The 19,921-nt window shown below is 40.0% G+C and overlaps 1 protein-coding gene across 19 annotated transcripts in view; it reads right to left on the reverse strand.

Annotated features, from left to right (window-relative positions):
- The window catches only part of GRIP1 (glutamate receptor interacting protein 1), a 320,589-nt gene that overhangs the window by 135,956 nt on the left and 164,712 nt on the right, over positions 1-19,921 (reverse strand). For 2 of the 19 annotated variants that reach the window (XM_035333206.1, XM_035333191.1), the window contains exon 1: positions 16,534-16,775. The exons of the other annotated variants lie outside the window; for them this stretch is intronic. In XM_035333206.1, coding sequence (XP_035189097.1) covers positions 16,534-16,588 — 55 coding nt within the window. In that variant the 5' untranslated portion in view covers positions 16,589-16,775. Of the gene's footprint in view, positions 1-16,533; positions 16,776-19,921 lie in introns of those variants that run through there. 19 annotated transcript variants of the gene reach the window in all.

Raw genomic sequence — 19,921 nt, forward strand, 5'->3', positions numbered from 1 at the left:
AAAAAAAAAAAAAAAAAGAAATTTCCTATTTTAAATTAATTACTGCCTTGGCATTACTTTAGGATTTGGGAAATCAGTTACAAGAAGCATTTTACTCTGAAGAGGTTCCCTTGAGTAAGTAACAAAGGAATGGGTAATACTCAAAGAAATCCTTAAAAACTAAACAGATCTCAGATACAGAAAGAAGAAATTGAAACAGAATCATCAAGTCCTAAAGCTAAGAAAAAATCAAAATAACAACAAAAAAAACCAATCCCAAAACCAAAACCAACTGCTCTCTGTCAAATAGCCAACTTCAAGTAATAAAGCATGCAGTAATAAGTGATGTTATGTAGGCCGCACGGCACATAGCTCTAGTCTTTCCTAAGAAAAAATAATAATAATAATAATAATTCTGTTATTACTGAAAGGAAAAAAAATAAACATTCATAAAGTCAAAACCCCATGATTCTCTCACCTTTCTCCACTATTAGCCTTTAGTTTTTCTCGTAACTAGGAATACCAGTTAAAAACAAGAACAAAGTGAAGAACATATTAGAAGATGGAACACTAAGTAAAATTTAATTTTATCAAGGCATCTGTAAAACCATGTCTGAAGGGAAAATACATGCAACTCACTGGAGTATCAGGAGTGTGGCAGTGGATCCATCCCCAAAAATGAAGTTACCATTTTTCTATAATTGAAGAGTTTCCATCAAAAGTGTATAACTTCAGCCAAAAAAATAAAATAAAATGTCACAACAGAAGAATAAACTGTATGTGTAACTTCAGTGCATAAAGTGATGACTAACAATTCTCACTGGTAGCCCAAACTATTGCCTTGTAAAAAAGCTATCAATCTGAAATACAGCTACCTGAAAGATGTTCCAAAGAAAAACAGATGAAAAAGTATAACTGCTAAGGTTTGAAGATTGACAGTTTAAGAGTTTGGTCAGAAAGGCACTTGATTTGTGTAGAGTAAAAAGATAAATTCATATATATATTTATATGTATATATGTATATAAAAATATTTTACACCAGCTAGGCAGCAGAGGTATGAGTGGCATGCATTTTGTTTCACGTTATCTTTCACTCCTGAAAATACTGTACTAACACTGTACTATGATGACATGAGAAATAATTGAAACAAGCTATCATTTGCCAGAATATAAAACCAAAAATTAAATTATCATAGAATCATAGAATATCCTGTTGGAAGAGACACACAAAGGTCATCTAGTCTAAGTCCTGGCCCCACACTGGACCACCCAAAGTCAGACCACATGTCTGAGAGCATTGTCCAAATGCTTCTTAAACTCTGACAGGCTCAGTGCTGTGACCACTGCCCTGGGGAGCCTGTCCCAGTGCCCGACCCCCCTCTGGGTGCAGAACCTTTCCCTAACCCCCAGCCTGACCCTCCCCTGTCCCAGCTCCATGCCGTTCCCTGGGGTCCTGTCGCTGTCCCCAGAGAGCAGAGCTCAGCGCCTGCCCCTCTGCTCCCCTCGTGAGGGAGCTGCAGGCCGCCATGAGGCCTCCCCTCAGCCTGCTCTGCTCTGAACAAACCCAGGGACCTCAGCCTCATATATCTTCTCCTCTAGACCCTGCACCACCTTTGTTGCACCCCTTTGAGCACTCTCCAACAGCTTTATGCCCTCCTTACACTGTGGCACCCAAAGCGCTCACAGTGCTGGAGGTGCGGCCGCCCAGCGCAGAGCAGAGCGGGACAATCCCTTCCCTTGCCGGCTGGCAGTGCTGGGCCTGATGCACCCCAGGGTGCGGTTGGCCCTCCTGGCTGCCAGGGCACGCTGCTGGCTCGTGTTCAGCTTGCTGTGACCAGAACCCCCAGACCCCTTTCTGTGGGGCTGCCCTTCAGCCTCTTGTCCTCCACAGTCTGTATAAAGCCAGGGTTGCTCCATCCCAGGTGCAAAATCTGGCACTTGCTCTTCTTAAATTTCATTTTGTTGGTGATTGTCCAGATCTCTAATTTTTGAAGATATCTTTGCAAGGCTTCTCTACCCTCTCTACCCTCAAGGGAGTCAAAAGCTGTTCCTAATTTAGTATCATCTGCAAACTCAGTATGCATTCCAGTCCTGCATCCAGGTCATTTATGAAAACAATGAAGAGAACTGGCCCTAAAATGGAACCCTGGGGAACCCCACTATTGACTGGCCACCAGCATGGTGTAACCTCATACGCTATAGACCTTCAAGCCCAACCTGTCACCCAATTGTTTACCTATTGTATCATGTATTTATCTAGCTGTATGTTGGATGTTTTGTCCAGAAAGATACTGTGAGAAACAATATCAAAACCTTTGCTGAAATCTACCCCCCACCCCCTCCAAAAAAATTAAGGCCAACATTTCTCAAGCAGGTAACATTTTAACTAAGTTTCTAAAACCAGCCAAGTAGTACAAGTTTCCAGTCAAAACTTGCAGAGTTCCACACAGAAAGGGTCTTACAAAACCAAAGCATCCAAAACAAAACACCCCAAAAAGTCAGGCAGCACCTCAAGCTATGGCACTGCTTATAGTTACTTTTCAGGAGTTACCTAGCTGACAGATACCTGTCACATCATTAAAAAGTGTTTTAAGGCATTATAAGCCATTGTCATAAATAAACTTGCTGACCGTTGATCAATGTAATCATGTATTAACAACTTGTTAGAATATCCACTTATAATTTATGAACATTAATAAATTACAGCCTGATATAGGAGTGACCTTTAATAACGTGACATGTTAGAAAACAGAAAGGCATTAAAAGACAAAGGACGGCAGAACACTTAAAGAATTAAAACTACTGAATAGTATATAAACCTCAACGCATTTCTCCAGCTAAGGCTGTATAAACTCCTATCATTTGGCTTCCAGTATCAAACTAGCTCCCCTGACGTAGCTTTCCTTCTGTTGATAGAGGATCTCTTTTACATTTATTTGTTGCAATTATATATTATGCTTGAGCATCTTCTGAAGAGGACATATACAAAGCGATTACAACAACATCCTTAGCTACCTCCTCAAAGGTGGTCTCACAAAGGTCTCGTCCTTTTTCTATATTTTTGCAATACTGCAAGAACTGTTTCTTTGATATATTTTCCAGCTGCACCTTGTGCACCCCCACAGTTTAAGAAGTATTTATTTTTCATCTTTCTGCACTTAGATTATCTTTTCCATTTGGTACTTCAGTCTCACAAATGTTTCACAGCTTGTCCTGTCACTCAGTCCTGTGTTCCCCATGACGGTTGTCAGCGTATATGTGCACTGGCATATATTCTTCCACATGGTCAGGTCATTATAGAAAAACTCTAGCTTCCTTTTAGGTATGAGCTTTCATCCCAGCAGGCTTTGTTTTCACCCACCTTCCTCCTTCCTCCCTCCCTGCTGCACTGGCACAGAGGGGGCTTGGATGCAGCAGGGGTTCAGGTACCCAGCATTTGCACTTATGACTTTGGTTATACAGACCTTGTTTGAGGAAACTACACAGAACGTTTTCAAAAATCAGTCTCTGAACTAGTAAGATCAGAATGAGAGAAACAAGAACTGGATGCGCTCATTGGCACCGATTCCATGAAAGAAGCAGTTGAAGAGGAGGCCAAGAACAAAACCTTAATGCAGTTCACAATTCAAGGAGGTGGCATTAGATGAGCAAATGCTCCAGTAATATGCTGAATCCATTAGTAACTCCAAATCAGACAGACAGTCTCTGTGGATTCGTGTCACAAAACCTACATTTACAGGAAGACTATTCCCCTTTGCAGGAGAGGCTTACCATGAATAAAATTCCTTGTAATGAAAACCAGCAGAGAGAATAAATTTGCATGAATTCTTTGTATTTCAGGTGCACAGATAATAATGTGGGCAGGAGTTTCACACTCTGCACAAGAACATTCCTGAATATCCTGATGACACCTTCATCATAAACGAGGATGAAGCAGCTTTAATCTAACCATGCTTTCTCTTTCACTCACACAAGCTATGTTATCCTTCCTATTTAAGACAAGATTGATTTTCAAATAGTAAGCCTGATTTTGTTCATCTTAACATCTGAACAACAACAAAAAAACATTGATTGTGCATATGCATTCCTCCCCTTCACCCTCCACACTTTTTCAGGAAAGGTTTTGAGACAGTTTATTATACATGACTGAACTTTATGGATATATTATTTAGATATCCACTTTATAAAATATGTAGCATGTATATTTTCTACAATATCTTCTTGAAGAAAGAACATTAACTATCATTGTTCAAGTCTTTAAGATGTTTATGGAGTGAATACAACTTTATTCATCTTTTGATATGTACTGTAAACTATTTTACCTATTTCATATTTATTATCCAAACTGGAATAACAGTGGTTACTTCTTTATTCTCTGATCTTCAAATCTCAAATAAAAGTCAGGAATTTGAGACTGACTATTTGATTGTCCCGACATACTCTATAACACAGTATTTTTGTTTTTAACCATGCATCTATCTATGTATTAAAAATGCATCCACACAGTCAGATCAAATACCGATCTTTTTGCATACAGGTATGCAACAATGCAAATGTGACAGGCTGCAGAGAATATTACTGTTCTAGATTGTAGATTTACCTCACTCTTTTAAGGAAATTAAAATTTAGAATTATTCCTGCTTATATTGTGCAAATCAAAAACTTTTTTTCTTTCATTATTACTACTTGGGATTTGAACTATTGTATTACCTTTTAAACTCTGGTTTTGGTAGTTTAATAGCCTTTGTATGTGTGTGTGTACATGTGTATGCTTATAGACACACACATATATACAACCTCAATTTTTTGTTTGTTTGTTTTCCTTTTTTTAGGATTTGCAGGTGTTTTAATATTTTAAGCTCAGCTACTTTAACTCAGTTCAACCATGAAGTTCTCTAGATCTAGAATTAGTTTCAGAAGTTACTGCTGCTTTGCAAAGCTGACCTTTTTCTCTTCATTCAGGTTATGCAAAGAACTTTTCCAATGTCACTATCCATTACATCACTGAGTTTCAATGAAATCATATAGAAATTTTCCATCTGAACAGTGAACAGTTTGCAAGTCAGTTGGTGTGATGTCCTCAGCTCTGTAGTCAACATGTAACTATATTTTTTCAATCCTAAAGTTGGCTTATGAACTATAATTGTTTTTAGTCTTAGTCTATCCTTTTGCTTTTCATCATCATTTTTGACATCATCAGATATTCTGTCTCCATCTGTTTAGGTATAAACTCCAGATATCAGAGCAGTAGAAGTCCCAAAAGACAAGTGGTGTGGATATACAACGCATCAGATGAGAAGATATTTTGCTTTCAGTCAAAGCAACACAATGAACTTTATTCAAATTGCTGTTTTAATTCTTTCTTCACAACCAGTCTGAGTGAACATCAAGTCCTCATATCCAAGCAGGAAAAGTAAATCATGTTCTGATTCTCAAACTAGGGCATATTGTTAAATCTCTATTGACAACTGGAAACATAATTATAAATCAGCTTGAAAAAATAAGTAGAAAACCATACTGATATATCAAAAGGTAATCTGAAAATTCTTCCAGCTAACTGTAAATCATCTAGCTGAAAATATGTTTCAAACTCTTTATCAAGCTTACCTTTCCTTTGGTATGTGTACACAAAAAATCACGGTGGGACAGGCTAGGGAAATAGAGTGTAGGCTTCTGCACCCATGTACTCAGGTTGTGGTAAACCCTGCTAGCAGCTCAATGATGATTATTGGCTTTGATCAAGTCCCACAGTGCAAAAGTCTTCATTGTGGGGAAAATAAAAAAGAAAAGCCCCCATAAAACTAGAATTTATATTTAAAGCCATTCAAACAAAATATGTTCCTGAAAATTCAAGAAAACTTCAAAATCTAACACATGATTATGAATATCACTGGCCTATGAAAACCTTTTCCATTTTACATGCCAGCACTCAAAGCTCTATTTCTCCTCTTTGCTGCCTACCTTGCCCTATTCTTTATTTCCAAACCAAAACAAAGGAGTATCTTTCCCAGTATCATCCCTCTGCTATTTCCTTTTTATGCTAACTTGGATAGTAGCACTCAATGGGAAAAGACCAGAGGAAATTGCACTTACTTCATTGCTTTATGACTAAAGATAATTAAATGGCTGTTGGGAGGGAGCTCATTACAGTAATTTTTGGCTCCAGAGAAATTCCTAAGAAATACTTGAAGCAGAGAAACTTGTCAAACAGTGAATGAACACGTGAGTGGAAGCATGGCAGCGCTGAGCGGTACCTTCTGTAGGACAGCACAGTGGGAATTAACTGGCCCATTTCTTCCTAGACAGCTATCCCTCATCTTTCAGCAGTATCAAGACCAATTTGGACCAAGGTCAGAATTGCAAAAAGTAAGAATTCACACACAAAAAAGACCAGATTATTTTATTCACAATGGGTATTTAGCTATTGGGCTCCAAACTTCCATTAAACATAAAATCACATGAAGTCCAAAGCACCAAGTGCTGGTGTATTTTTCCTCTTTACAAGCCTGATTTTTAAAGAAAAAATCAGGTTTCTTGACATAACCAACTATAAAATTCTCTGTCTTAAGAGTAAGCATAGCAGAAAGAAGAATCTGTCAAATTAACTTCAAAGTTACCCATACACACGTGGTGTCCTATGGGCGCACTTCAGTCACCTTTTTTGCTCCCCAGGGCAACACTTGAACTCCTGACAAATTGCACCATTGCTTCTGCACACTGACCTGGAGTTCTCAAATGTAAAACCGCACCACGCAAACCACTTCCAAATGCTATATAGCCCTTCTGGCTAATGCTAGAATCAAGAAGATCCATCCCCTCCTGATGTCCTATGACAGAAGTCAGAAAAAGTCTGGACATTGGTTTCCTAAACTGGGGGGCAACCATGAAAAAGAAATAGCCTGGATTAACTTCTTGCTACCTTTGTGACCTCTTCTGTCTACCAATTTATTTGCAAAAATAGAGGTGTTTCTTTTGACTTATGGCTACATTGAGAAACATCCATTTTCTTGAAGATGGCAGCAAAGCCCACTACTGAGTATACCACATCCCAGCCCAACCAGTCCAAGCTCTCAGTCTGTGTAAAATTCTGACGGTACAAATCCCACGAGGAATAAGGTCAGATAACCCACGTTTTTTGTAGGGACTAAGTGCAAAGAGGCTGTCAATTTGCTGTTACACTGGACAAGGGAGATCTCTGCACTGTGTTACTGCCAGAGATTAAATGAAGAGAAGTTAACCTTACTCCCTGAGGCTACAGTTACCATCTCCACACAGCTGTCAGCCAACACAGAGCAGCTGCTACACAATATTACATAGCATATGCACTTAAGAGGTGAATTTCAGATTTGCATTTGCAGGATCTCCTGCTGATGGTGGTTTGCTGGCCTTACATGAACCGCCCTGACATAGACCACGAGAGAAGTGCAGAAGATGGAACTGCGATCTTCTGCAAAGTCTTCTGAACTTCCATTTGCTGCTGCTAGCACTTTGAAGGGCCCCCTTCTGCCTTGGGAACTCCATAATGTCACATAGAAGTGGCAGCCAGGAACTTTTATCGCTGTGTTACACAGCTCTAGAATGATGATGGAGACAAGATGTAGCTAGACAATTTTCTGGACTGTCCCCAAGGACCTCTTCACCAAGTTCCATCTTCCTCCCTCACCAAAATCACACTTCTCTGCAATGCTTTGACTGATAAAATAAAACTTACCATGGAATTACTTCTTTCTCTATTCCTTCTCATTGTTTGAGACAATAGCAATGAATTTCAACATTTACATTTGTTTCTTTTTGAAGCATGCAATTTCTTGTTACTTCCAAGATTATTTTTTTTGTATCTGGTGGAAAAAAAACAATCATACTACATATCATAGAGCTTGTCATGTTTTCTCTCAGTTACTAACTGGATTTAGTTCAGTGGAACAAGAACTGGGATAAATTATGCACAGGTTCAAAAAAATGGACTCCCAACCCACAGGTGCTGCAACAACATCAAAATATCTTTGGTCTACAGAAACTTATGGATGTGTACACAAGCATAATACTGAAAAAAAATAAAAAAAAAAAATCACCCTCTTGGTGGAAAACTTAAAATACTCAAAAGCTGCCCTCCTTTTGACTTCTGGGGAGAAGACAGTGATGTATCAAATTAAATCTCACGGTGTGGTAGGAAATTTCATCTTTGTTATTAATATCTGGCTTATGATATAGAGAACAATGTGCCCACAATATCTGTGCAAAGCTGCACTGCTCTCTGACACATGCCTGATGTCCAAAAAAAGAAATGTAGATTTCAGGAATGGTTTCTGCCAGGATTTCAGGGCTATCGAATTCTAGTTCATTAAAAGTGTAAATGTTTCCTTGAGAAGTATCGGGGATTTAAACTGTATTTTATTGGTGACATTTACCAAGACACTATGGTAATTCAGTCACTTGAATAGCTGGTATTTCTTTGCTTAACAGCTTTCTCTATTCAACAGAGAAGCTAAGAAAGAGTAGGCTTGGTAAATGACACATTATTTCCAGGAACATTTTTCCCCACACAATTATGCCTAATTTTTTAATCAGTCCAATCTTGAGTAACTTTTCTGCCACAACATACTTGCAGGAAAGCTTCCTTTTCTACTAAAGACACCATTCCCAACAGTATTAATAAACCTGCAGATAAGCAGCCCAAGGGATGGGATACGGAGGTGGCAATGGAGATGCGTGTAACTGCCCCTCTCTCTGTGATCACAGCTTTCTGAAAGCCTTCCCTTGGGGTGAAGCTTTCATTTGGCCTTTGCCCAGGGATGTGTTTCCTTTGCCAAGGATATGTTGAAGATGGAGTCTTACTAGGATCCTAAATATCTGAGGAATGATATCCTACAGCAACCCTCCAAAAAGAAGAATGGCGACAGACAAGGCAAGCACCTTTAAAACAGCGCTACATACACTGGAATGAATAGGGGAATTACACGGTGCCTGTGGTAACACAAGATGAAGAAGGTCCCATCCATTTATATTCCTAATAATTCTGAAACATTTGAATATCAAACTTGTACTTTCTTCTGAAGTTAACAATCAGATTTTTAAATGAGGAAAAAAACAGTTTCTTTTCGCTCACAGCTTACATAAGCTTGACATTTCTGGAGTCTTCTGCTGGTGCAGCTCCCAGGGTGCAGGGCAGGAGAACCTCACCCCCACCAGTTCCACTGTGCTTTAGCTACTTGGAGAGGTGGTATAACCTACATCGACAGAAAAAAAACTCAATCTCTTATATGCTGTGCCTACTAAGCACATCAGTATTGCCACAGCAATGGAGGCTATAAAGTGCAGACTGGGCACAACTCCTTGGAGTCATGCTGGGAGACAGATTAAGCTGAAAAGAAATGCAGAAATCTGCCTAAAAATGCAGGTATACTCTTATTCCTATTCTACAGGCAATCTTGGATTTATCAAACCGCCACAAAGCGAAGGCCTGCAACAAGTACCACTTCTTTTCTCCTACCCTATGACATTTCTCCTCCTTCCCATGTTTTCCTGGACTTCACCTTTATGCAAATTAATGACTCCTGTAGGGACCAGACACATGCAGAGTTAGCTTGGTTGTGAAGGAAAGCCCCGTGCTCTCATGAGAATAAAGGATGGATATATAAATGTCTTTGCACCATGTTCAGCCCCCATCCTACTGCACCTGGGATGGGCTCCTGCTTCGCACTCTGCTCCAGTCCACCTCAGGCTTTCTGCATGATGCTGGGACACTCATCTGTATTTGATTCCTAACAGAAATGAGATGCTTGGGAATTTCTGAGTCTCTGCTCCCTGATATCTGCTGGAACTATTTGAAGCAATGATAGTACTGAAAATAAATTCACGAAACATTTGCGGTGCACTTCTATCCTCCAGCAGTGTCGATACCACCCAGAGCCAGAATGGGGTTCCACTATGTACAGCTCAAATGGGTTGCCCGATTCTATCACAACTGGATGCAATTTATCAATAAACTACTTCTTTGAGTAGCTTCAATTCATCTTTGGCATTTGGAGAACCTACAAACTACCACAAAATAATCTTTTATTTTTATTTTCATTTTCCTCTGAATATTTTCATGAGTAGAGAAGGTCTGCCATCCCCTTCATCTTGGTAGGGACAAGGCACAAAATCAAGGACACTTGTTGAACTCCTTCAGTCCAAAGTCAGTTCACCAAAAACAGCCAAGAATTTGTGTTAACTGACCCAGTTCCTGCAAATCATACCATGCTGGGAAAAAAATTCAAATGATCTCTACTTCTTATACATGCAACAGATATTACAGCTGTCAAATCAGATATCAGCTCCATATATCCGATAGATATCGGGTAGCCAATGGCCACTTATCTCTTTATATAATTGCTTGGGGTTTTCTTTTCACACCTCTTAGGCATCTACATGCAATTATGTCAGCATATCTAAAAGAGAGAAAATTTCTCCCCACAGCTCCTGGCACACATGTCCCCAGACCATCAGGCCTGCAGTGGTACTGCTACTGTAAGCAGAACATACTTGATTTGGGAAGTATTTTTGTTTGTCTCTTCTGTCAGAGTTTCACATAGATTAGTTAGTATGCTGCTGTACTTCAGATCATCCTGAATAATTAATAAGCAGCTTGGCATTTCTTGAATATATTAGCGGTGAAGAAATATTGCCTGAACTTGTGAACTGCCATCAGCTTGCTGAAGAAGAGGAAACCTTTTTTTCCTCCTTTCTTCTTATATGTTCAAAGAATTCTTTTGAACAAAAAGACAACATTGCAAACAACTAATACTCATTAAATGTAATAAATCTTCTTTTGTTCTACACATATCCTGCGCTAGAAATCCTAAACAGCAATTACAGAAGGAACATCTTAAAAATTAATCTCTTCCCCTTTCTGTCAGTGATCATAATGCCCTTTGAAAGCATCTTTAAAACAATCCTGGCTAAAGGCACTCTTAAGTGCAAATAAAAAAGATTGGATAAAAAGATAGGATAGATGAAAAATCTAGATGGGAAATTATCACACAGCCTGCCCTGCTCTGTCATAGCCTCCACCAGCTCCAGCAACCATTGCTCTACTGATGCAGAAAATGGAGCGAGGAGGCCTGGATTATACACTAGATTGCCACTGACAGCAGGGAGACATACAGCAGGGCACAGGGCCACTCTTTGCCTACTTTTTTTTTTTTAATCCAACTAGCAGTTTTTCAAAAGAAAAACTCCAAGGGATTTTGTTTGTTTGTTTTCAACTTTACTGCAAACACTAAGACATCAACTGCAAAACTTCCCTTATTGACAGACTTGTCTATGCGTGTCCCCTAGGGACCCCTGGTATCTTCTCACAAAGCACGTGCTGATGATGGCTATCGCTGAGGATGGGCTGTGCTGCTGGAGTTGGCCCTGAACTTCCCACACATGAATACAGAAGAGAATTTCCAAATTTTGCTTCCACTCTTTATTCTTACAACAGGGTTTGTTTACTAAGTCAGAAGAAATACAGAAGGTACGTTTAGGAATACAATTGAATGAAATCTGAAAAGGGGACAAATTGGATAAACTCATGTTGAACATGAAAAACCTCAAAGCACATTGCCAAAACCCCAGTTGAATGCACAAAGCTACCAAATCTACACTTGCTGCCAGTTTATAGAATTTGTCAGCACATTTAAGAGATTTCTGAATATTCAGAATTAACGTTAGAAAAACAGGGACCCAGCCTATGCTCAGAAGTCCTTACGGATATTGCTACTTGTGATTTTTACTTCATTCAGTGCAAGCTGTTGACTTATTTCTATTATTATAAACTAGCATTTTTATAAGCCACTTTATGACAACAGGAAACCATATAGTTCAGATTGCTATTAAAAATAACGTACAGGCTAGTAATTTGCTGTCATGACTAAGGTATCCCGATTCTTTGGAACACTAGAAAGTTTGTAAAAAGGTACCACATAGTCTCAAGTCCTTAACATCATTTTCATTTTATGCTGTTAAAGTGTTTCTGTGTTTATTCTCCTTGTAGTTGCTTGTGCACACAGCAAATTATGACTTAAATCTGGTTTGCTGCCTTCAGAGTTCATCCTTTGATGCTTTAGGCCCCTAGCCAATCTTTAGATAACTGATCATCTTGGAAATTGGAGTGCACCATCCTGCCTTTTAGCTTTGCTTTGCCTCACTGTATTGGAAACATATTGGGAGCATAAAAATCTATATCTGCACAAGTGATCTGAATGTGCAGTAGGTGATAAATTATCTTGAAGATACACTATAAAGCTCTGATGGGTGAAAGGCAGACCACTCAGCTCCTCACACTGTGTAACAGCAGCTGACGGCTTTACCAGAGAGCTCTCATTCTGTTTCCATTATAATAATATCCAGAATAACTTCACTGATCCGAGTACGCTTAAAAATGCATTCCTGCCTCTAACAAGAGACATTTTTCAGTAGATAGGCTAAGTAACACAGTTTCCTAAATGACCTGTTCTTGAGGCTAATAAAGGGAAAAACAAACTTGTCCACACATAAATAATGACAGCCAAGGCTTTGTAAATGCACTGCTTGAAAAGCAATTTTTAAACTATAAAGTGGCTAATTTAGCTGTGAATCTGACTGGCTTACATATTTCAGCAACTTTTCACCGTTGTATTACACTACTATGCTTAACATAATTACTATAAATTGTACAATTTCGATTTTACACTTATATTAAATGCAAGCGATCACCACAGACTCTTTGGTACGCACAGCACACTTCTCAGCGCCCAAGGTACTACAAAAATAAATCTAGGGAAGAATTATATTTCACTGCCCCAAATATAAGCTACCATCCTCTCTCAGGCCGATACTTCTCGTAGGGGGGTCTATAAAAACTGCTACTACCTCGGATTTTTAGTACAGTTTTTGGCTTACATTGCTTGTTTGGGAGGGGAAAGTGATAAAAAATTTAAAGAACATATAAAAATTAAAACAAAACTCTTTTCAGTGCAAACCTTAGTGGCTTGTATGGTAGAGAAGAAACCTTTTCTCTTCAGAACTGCTTAACCACTTTTACCTCAATATTTATTGCTTAAATATATATACAAATCTTATCTCCAAATACATATCAATAATCACAACTAAAAAGAAACCAAACCAGCAATAGTTTATATCAAAGGTAAAAATACAGGTTTACACATGAAGGAAAACAGGTTTATCATTCACCATAAACATTTTAACTATAAAAAACACTTGGACCCGAAACACACTGAGCAGAAAACAGGTGGGTTTTTTTTTTGGTTCATAACCAGACAGACTAAATCTGAATTCAGTCATGCCTCATAAAGGATGAGGCAACCGCCTCGCACAGCATCCTTCTGGAAAATTGCGTCATCAAAAAACTTAACACTTCTCGTCCACAGTTGCTTATGAATAGATACAAGTATGGAGCTTCACCTAAGCTTGGCAAAATGGTATTTCATTACTAAAAGCGTACTGAGCTCCAAAATGAAGACACAAAACTGAGATACTGAAAAGAGTAATACACATCAAAGGAACTAATCTGGTAGTGTTTCAAGTTTCCTGTATGAAGGATTATTGTGTATTTTTGCTGCATATTTTTCCCTAAGCATGGGATTTGATACAATGGCAATATGAAAAAGGACTTTATGCACAGCAACCTCAGCAGCTACAGCAGCCCTTGTACCCAAAGGGGCAACACAGCACTGAAGGGATGCACGGGACAGTGGTGGCAGGAAGGAAAGCAGTGTAATTTATTCAATAGCAAACAGTGAGGGAAAAAATTGGGCAGATTTTGGTATGTCTGCAGACTGGCTGACTTTAAATGGAAGGGATTGCATGCAGTGGGGAAATGGAGAGAAGGGGAGGGGTGCTTCCTAAGGGCAGCGCTGGGACAGGCACTGAAGCAGGACCTCCGCTGAGGGAAAGGGAGACGAAGACAGAAGACAGGGTATTTCGGCTTTGAAATTCACCCAGCAGACTTGGAGACTCTACTTTCTGAGATTTTTTTAAATAGAAATTGAGCATGTGGAGCAATCCAAGGAGACACAACTCTGCCTTTTGCTTTGAAAGGTTAAGATGAAGCACAGGAAGAGGGGAACGTAATTGTTGTAAAACACAATATTGCCTGAACGTCTCCCTGCTGGGAAGGGTTGCTTTTGGAGAACCTCCAGCTGCCCAGATGACACATTTCAGTTTACATCCTTATCTGAAAGAACAAGAAATGAAGTTGCAAGCTTACTTTGTCCAGACAGGCATGAAAAATGGCATGCGCAATAAATGAAAGCAAAGATTTCCGCTTTGTGATGTACAATTAACTGCATGTATAACATTTATTAAAAACACAAGGCACTAATCAAGTGTCTTACTTATTTCTTTCCTATTTCTTTTCACTGTGGCAGGTCTTGAAAGATAGTAAAGAATTGATTTGGGGCAGCTGCACTAAGGTAGAGGATTAACGTACAAGAAAAGACGTTAGCAGAGGCAGGCTGAGGGAAAGTACTGAGGGAAAGCAATAAAGCATGGAGTAAACCCGAGGACTAAGAGGGAAGGGACTCTCCCATTTGACACAGGCTACAGGCAATAAATTTTTCTCCATGCTAATAACATGAAAGTCCACCACTGTCCTCCGATATCCCAGTTACATTGAGCAGTCTGTAACTGGTGCCTGAGATGCAAAACCCAAGGCCCAGAGCACCGAGGAGTTCCCCAACAGAACAAAGATTTCACTGAAAACGGTGAACACTCAGGAGGCTGCCAATTAGGACAGCAACTCAAATCTGGCATCAATGAAGCCTACAGAAGAATATACACACATCTCTAGGTTGTTTGGGGGTTTTATGGGCAGTTAATAGCAAGACAAGCATAAGACAAGACTCTCTAATGCAAAATATATATTAAAAAAAAAAAATCAATAGCATCATGCCAGTTCCTACTGGGAGAAGCAGAAGGAGCAAGGAGTCTCAAAGGAAGTTAAGATCATTTCAAAGGGAAAAACCACCAGCCTGAGTTCTGCTGGATGATGGAAGTGTGAAATTAAGATGGCTATGATGTATAAGAATATTGATTATTCTAGGGGAAACCGTATCTAAGTGGAGCAACAACTCTCATCAGCAAGAGAGTAAATTAGTGTCCAAATCTGTCTTATGAAGACATCAGAACACAAAAGGTTCCACACAAACCACGAAAAGAAATAATGCTTACATCCAGCTTGATAAAGCTACCAAAACAGAAATATTCTTAACGAATGAGGAAAAAGAGACATTACCCAGCACAGATTTGAAAGAGAAGCAGATCTACAGAGGAAGGGATGCTTAATAAATATTTGATTTTGTATGTTTTCAATGTGTCCCTATACAGCAATCTAAAGAACAGGAAAATGCATTATACAAGTTTGATTACAGTATTTTTTTCTTTTCCCATGACTGACCTCATTGTATTAGCATCCTACTCCTTCATGCTTCTGCAAAATAAAATACTAATTGATTTTGAGCTGTATTGATTAATACTCACAGATTTCTGATTTTTCAAGCTAGGCTGATACAGTTTCCTTTACATATGGATGTGTTTACAGCTGCACAGGAATGCCCATTAACTGTTTCACAGCACCTAAGCTAAAAACCAGAAGCTTCTGGTTTGCACACACATAATGCTCCTGTAATGTTGGAAGTTTACATACACACACATGCAAAGCCCAAATCCCCAAATAAAACCTTTTTTACGTAGAGAAGGGAAAAGGAATCAAATATATCAGATTATTATTATTATTTTTTAATCTAAGTTATTTTAAAACCTAAAATACTTTCATTTCTGAAGAGTGAAGGTGTCTTATCCAGACAGGTTTTCACACAGCTGCTTTGATAATCATCCAGGACTCCCAGGAAGATTCAAGGAGTATTTTAAAGTTGTGAGTGCTAAAACCGGAGACTACAAAGATTTACAGTAACAGACAACACACACTACTCCACCAGGCAAATTAACTTCACAAGCGTGACCTGCTGGTGCAGCCCTGGAGACAAAAAAAAAAACAAAAAAACCACCACCACACACTGCTATCTGTACCTCATCTCATACAACATCTTTGGCTCTGGGATCTAAAGCATGCATAGAAATAGCTTGTGCAAGACATTCAATAACAGAAAGTCATCCTGTAGGTAGGTCTTGAATATCACTGCCAGTTGTTTGTAGTAAGACAGAGCAAGCACTAACCCATTAGAGACTCCTCTGAGAGGTTTGCAGAAATACAGGACAATTATATCCCATAATAACTTTAGCACTTTACTTCAGAAAAAAAAAAATATCCTTCTTTAGCAATTAAAAGAAAATGAGAAAAAAAAAAAAAAAAAAAGAGAGAAAACACGAACCTATTCGGCTAACAGGAGCACAGCATGGGACGTGAAAGGATTTTAGCTGCAAGAGCCCCTAACCCTCTCCGTATCCCGAGTTCTTTGTTATCTGACAGTAAATTGTACGGCTGGTCATATTTAAAAGTAAAAACATCAGGCTGTGCTTTGGGAAGGCTGCTCCAAGGATGCCAAATGAATAACAAGGAAAACACGTTACCTTTTGCAAGTCTCCTCAGAATTTGACAGCGGCATTTGAAAGAGACAGCTATCATTCTTGCTCGCTGCCTTCCCTGGCAAGGCGCACGCGGGGCTCTGCTCCGCCGAATGCAGCAGCAGCAGCATACGAATTCCTTGCGCACATGCCAGGAGAAAGGTAGCCCCAGCGGGGAGTGACAAAGCTTAATTCCTCCTGGCTGATGCAGAGATCAGCTCCGTGTCAGCCGGTGCGGCTGTGCCACTCGCTGCGACCGCTGCCACCACCTGCATGGCGAGCTCGGCGGCTCACAAAGCAGGATTTCTTTAAAAGCCACAAAGCATCCCGCCGCACTAAATGGCAGGGCCCTTGTGCAGTCCCTCGCGTCCCCCTGCCATGGACAGAGCCATGGTTTCTGTGCCACAGGAAGGGCCCCGTGTTTCAGCAGAGGTGGCAATTTTTCCCCTATTTCCTCCTATCTTTTATTTCCCTCATGGTTGCCTTGGAATAAATAGGGCACGAGCCCTAGAAATCCTAGTTCTGGGGGAGAAGGAGCCTATTTAATATGAAAATGTTATAATCAAAGCACAATGAAGATCTAATCTCACAGATATGTAAGGGAGAGGAAAAGAAAAAATCCTGATTTTATCAGCAGAAAAGCTTTTTGACAATCACAGACAAGTATATTAGAGCAGTTGAAGCAAAGACCACAGGGGGAGGGAGAGAGAAGAGGGAACGTGATAGATTGGTGTGTAGGGGCAGGACCGCCAAGCATTTGATCACACCGAAATAAATAAAACGATGCTACACGGAAAGCACACCGTGAATCAGGTCTTCCTTGCTCGCTAGAGAAGACACCGGCTTTTAGTGCAACTTAAAATTTACTTCATAATTAATTGCGCCAAACAGCGCACCATTTGTAATGCGTTGAAGAATTCCTTCAGCCCACCAGGAGTTTTACACCCTGACGTCTATCCAGACAGCAAATTAACCCGCCTTTAACAATTCATTCAGGAAATAATGAAGTGGAACGCACTGCTTAAGCGAGAGCTCCATCCCATCCTTATGGAGCCAAAAATCTCCTCCCAGACAAAACTCCTCACCGATTCTAAAACCAAGCAAACAAACAAAACCAAGCAAACAAACAAAACCAAGCTGTACAAAGCTCGTCAAGTCAGACTTATGCACAAAACCCATGTGCCATATCAGAAAATCTCCTTTAAAACAGCAGCCAATTATGTCTTTATCAGGACTTCGACTTCACGTGGGTGATATACCTAACATTGTGTTCATATATTCTCTGTCCCATTCACTTGCCTCCATTCCAAAATTGGTTAGCTTATCTTCTGACATCCTTTATCCACCACGCTGTTTTATATTATCACCCAGAGTTAAGGTGCACATTTTCTACAGACAGCTGCTGAAAGCCAGGAGAAGCTAGGACTGCCTTCTACATGGAGCAGCTTCTTTCTCCCTGCCCAGGCTGTGCTGCATCAGCAGCTCTGCTCTTAACATTCTCCAACGAACTATTACAGTAATTGTTTTCTTTTTGTTTTTGTTTTATTTTTGTTTTATTGGTTATAGCAGCAGCCGTATTTCAAAGGCAAAGGTGAAACACTCAATCAGCACCATTGCAATTGCCCAGACAGGCCCAGTGAAAATTGATTTTATTTCATTGTCATTAAAACCAGATAGAGGTAATCAAGTTATCTGCTCTCCAACCTCGTTATCACTCCTGGCGGTGCCCACTGTGGCAAACAGCTTCCACAGCTGTTTTACAGGCACACCTGCAGCTGGGGGCTGATCACTCTGGCTCACTACAGCCCCTCTGGGAATGGATGAATCAGGGTAGAAGGTGGATGATCATGCCAGTACAGTTCTGGGTCCAGGAATAATATAGCAGACCTTGGACTATCCCATAGGAAGGAGAAGAAGAGTTGGATATTCTTATCCTCCCCGTAAAGATGAAGTCAAGAGAAGAGCTCGCTGACTACCAATATGCCTTTTGGAGATAAATTTTGCCAACATTCCTTCTTGTCATAAATTTTGCCAATATTCCTTCTTGTCACCTCCTGCTCAGGTAACAAGACTTGAAATGAGTAACATCAATATCACCCAGTTTCCTTTCTTTTTTTTCCTGGGCTAAAAGTGATAGAACAAGGCTATGACCTTGGCATGCTGCCCCTCTCCCTGCTCTTTCAGAAACTGCTCTGAACTTGTTGCTCCCTTTCTGCAGGCCAGATTCCCCATTACTGAATTTTCATTCGCCTGTCCTTGATGCCATACATGTTGTCACGTGCAGATCAACCTCATTAAACAACTCCGTTTAGCTCTAGAGTAAGCAGAAGATGCTGCCAGATACTTGAGCTGCCCTAATGTTTGTTCTTTGACTTTTCCCAGTCAGCACAGCCAAGGAAGGCTGTGTGAAGTGTGGCAGCAGCACTGCCTGCACCAGGCAGGCAGATCTCCACTCCCATCTCTTTGGAGTAACCTCATGGTCACCTGGAGCCCGGGGAGCCTGCCGTGCTGCTCCTGCCCTTTGGAAGAAGGCGTTTGTGGTGAGCAGCTCTGGACTTGAACATCTGTGTCTTTTTTTTCCTTCAGAGAGTGATTTTGATATCCTCAAGGATTCCTGCTGTGCAGAGAGTGGCAAGAGGTTGTATCTACGCCTTGAGAAGGAAATTGCTCACTGCCTGCCTTTGCGACTCAGTGTCATGACCTACACTGGTTCAGCCCCCTTTTGCCTCCGAGGAGGTAAAACCAGGCACATTCATGGAGCTAGGAGGTTGCAACAGAGGAGAAAAATCAAGCCTTTGTGTAAAGACATGCTGAGCCCGAATCCCATCATGTAAAATTGTAAAAAAAAAAAAAAAAAAACTGTAAAAACAACAAAGAAATTGTGACACATATGGAGGGGAAAAAAAAAAAAACAAAAAAAAACTGCAGATCTGGTCAGGTAAGGCTTTACTAACAGAGAAAAGATGTGGTCCTTGATCCAAAAAGCTTATTATACCATTTACTACTACTTCTAGATTACTGATGCATGTTAAATGGCCTCTGAAGCATCGCAATAGCCATTTGCAACCAAGTCAATATGATTATTTTTGCTTATGCTTCTTTAGACAATTTTTCTGTCCTTACCAAAAGAGGTCATGTGCGGATGTGAGTTCCTCAAGATTTCATAAGACAAAGATTTTGTACTGCAAGTACACTGTAACGATATATTGTATTTGCTGCAGTTTTTGGCCTATTTTTGTTAGTTCAAGAAAAGCACTACAGTTATTGGAAAAAATATGTATTTACTCATGCTGCACATGGTTTTACCACCTTCTTGCAGGATGGGATCATCAGGATTACCCAGAAGTGTTCTTTCCCAAAATCCTGATTCTGAAGTTACTTTAAGTATGCCTCA

This window comes from Oxyura jamaicensis, chromosome 1, assembly GCF_011077185.1.
Source record: "Oxyura jamaicensis isolate SHBP4307 breed ruddy duck chromosome 1, BPBGC_Ojam_1.0, whole genome shotgun sequence".
Taxonomy (NCBI): domain Eukaryota; kingdom Metazoa; phylum Chordata; class Aves; order Anseriformes; family Anatidae; genus Oxyura; species Oxyura jamaicensis.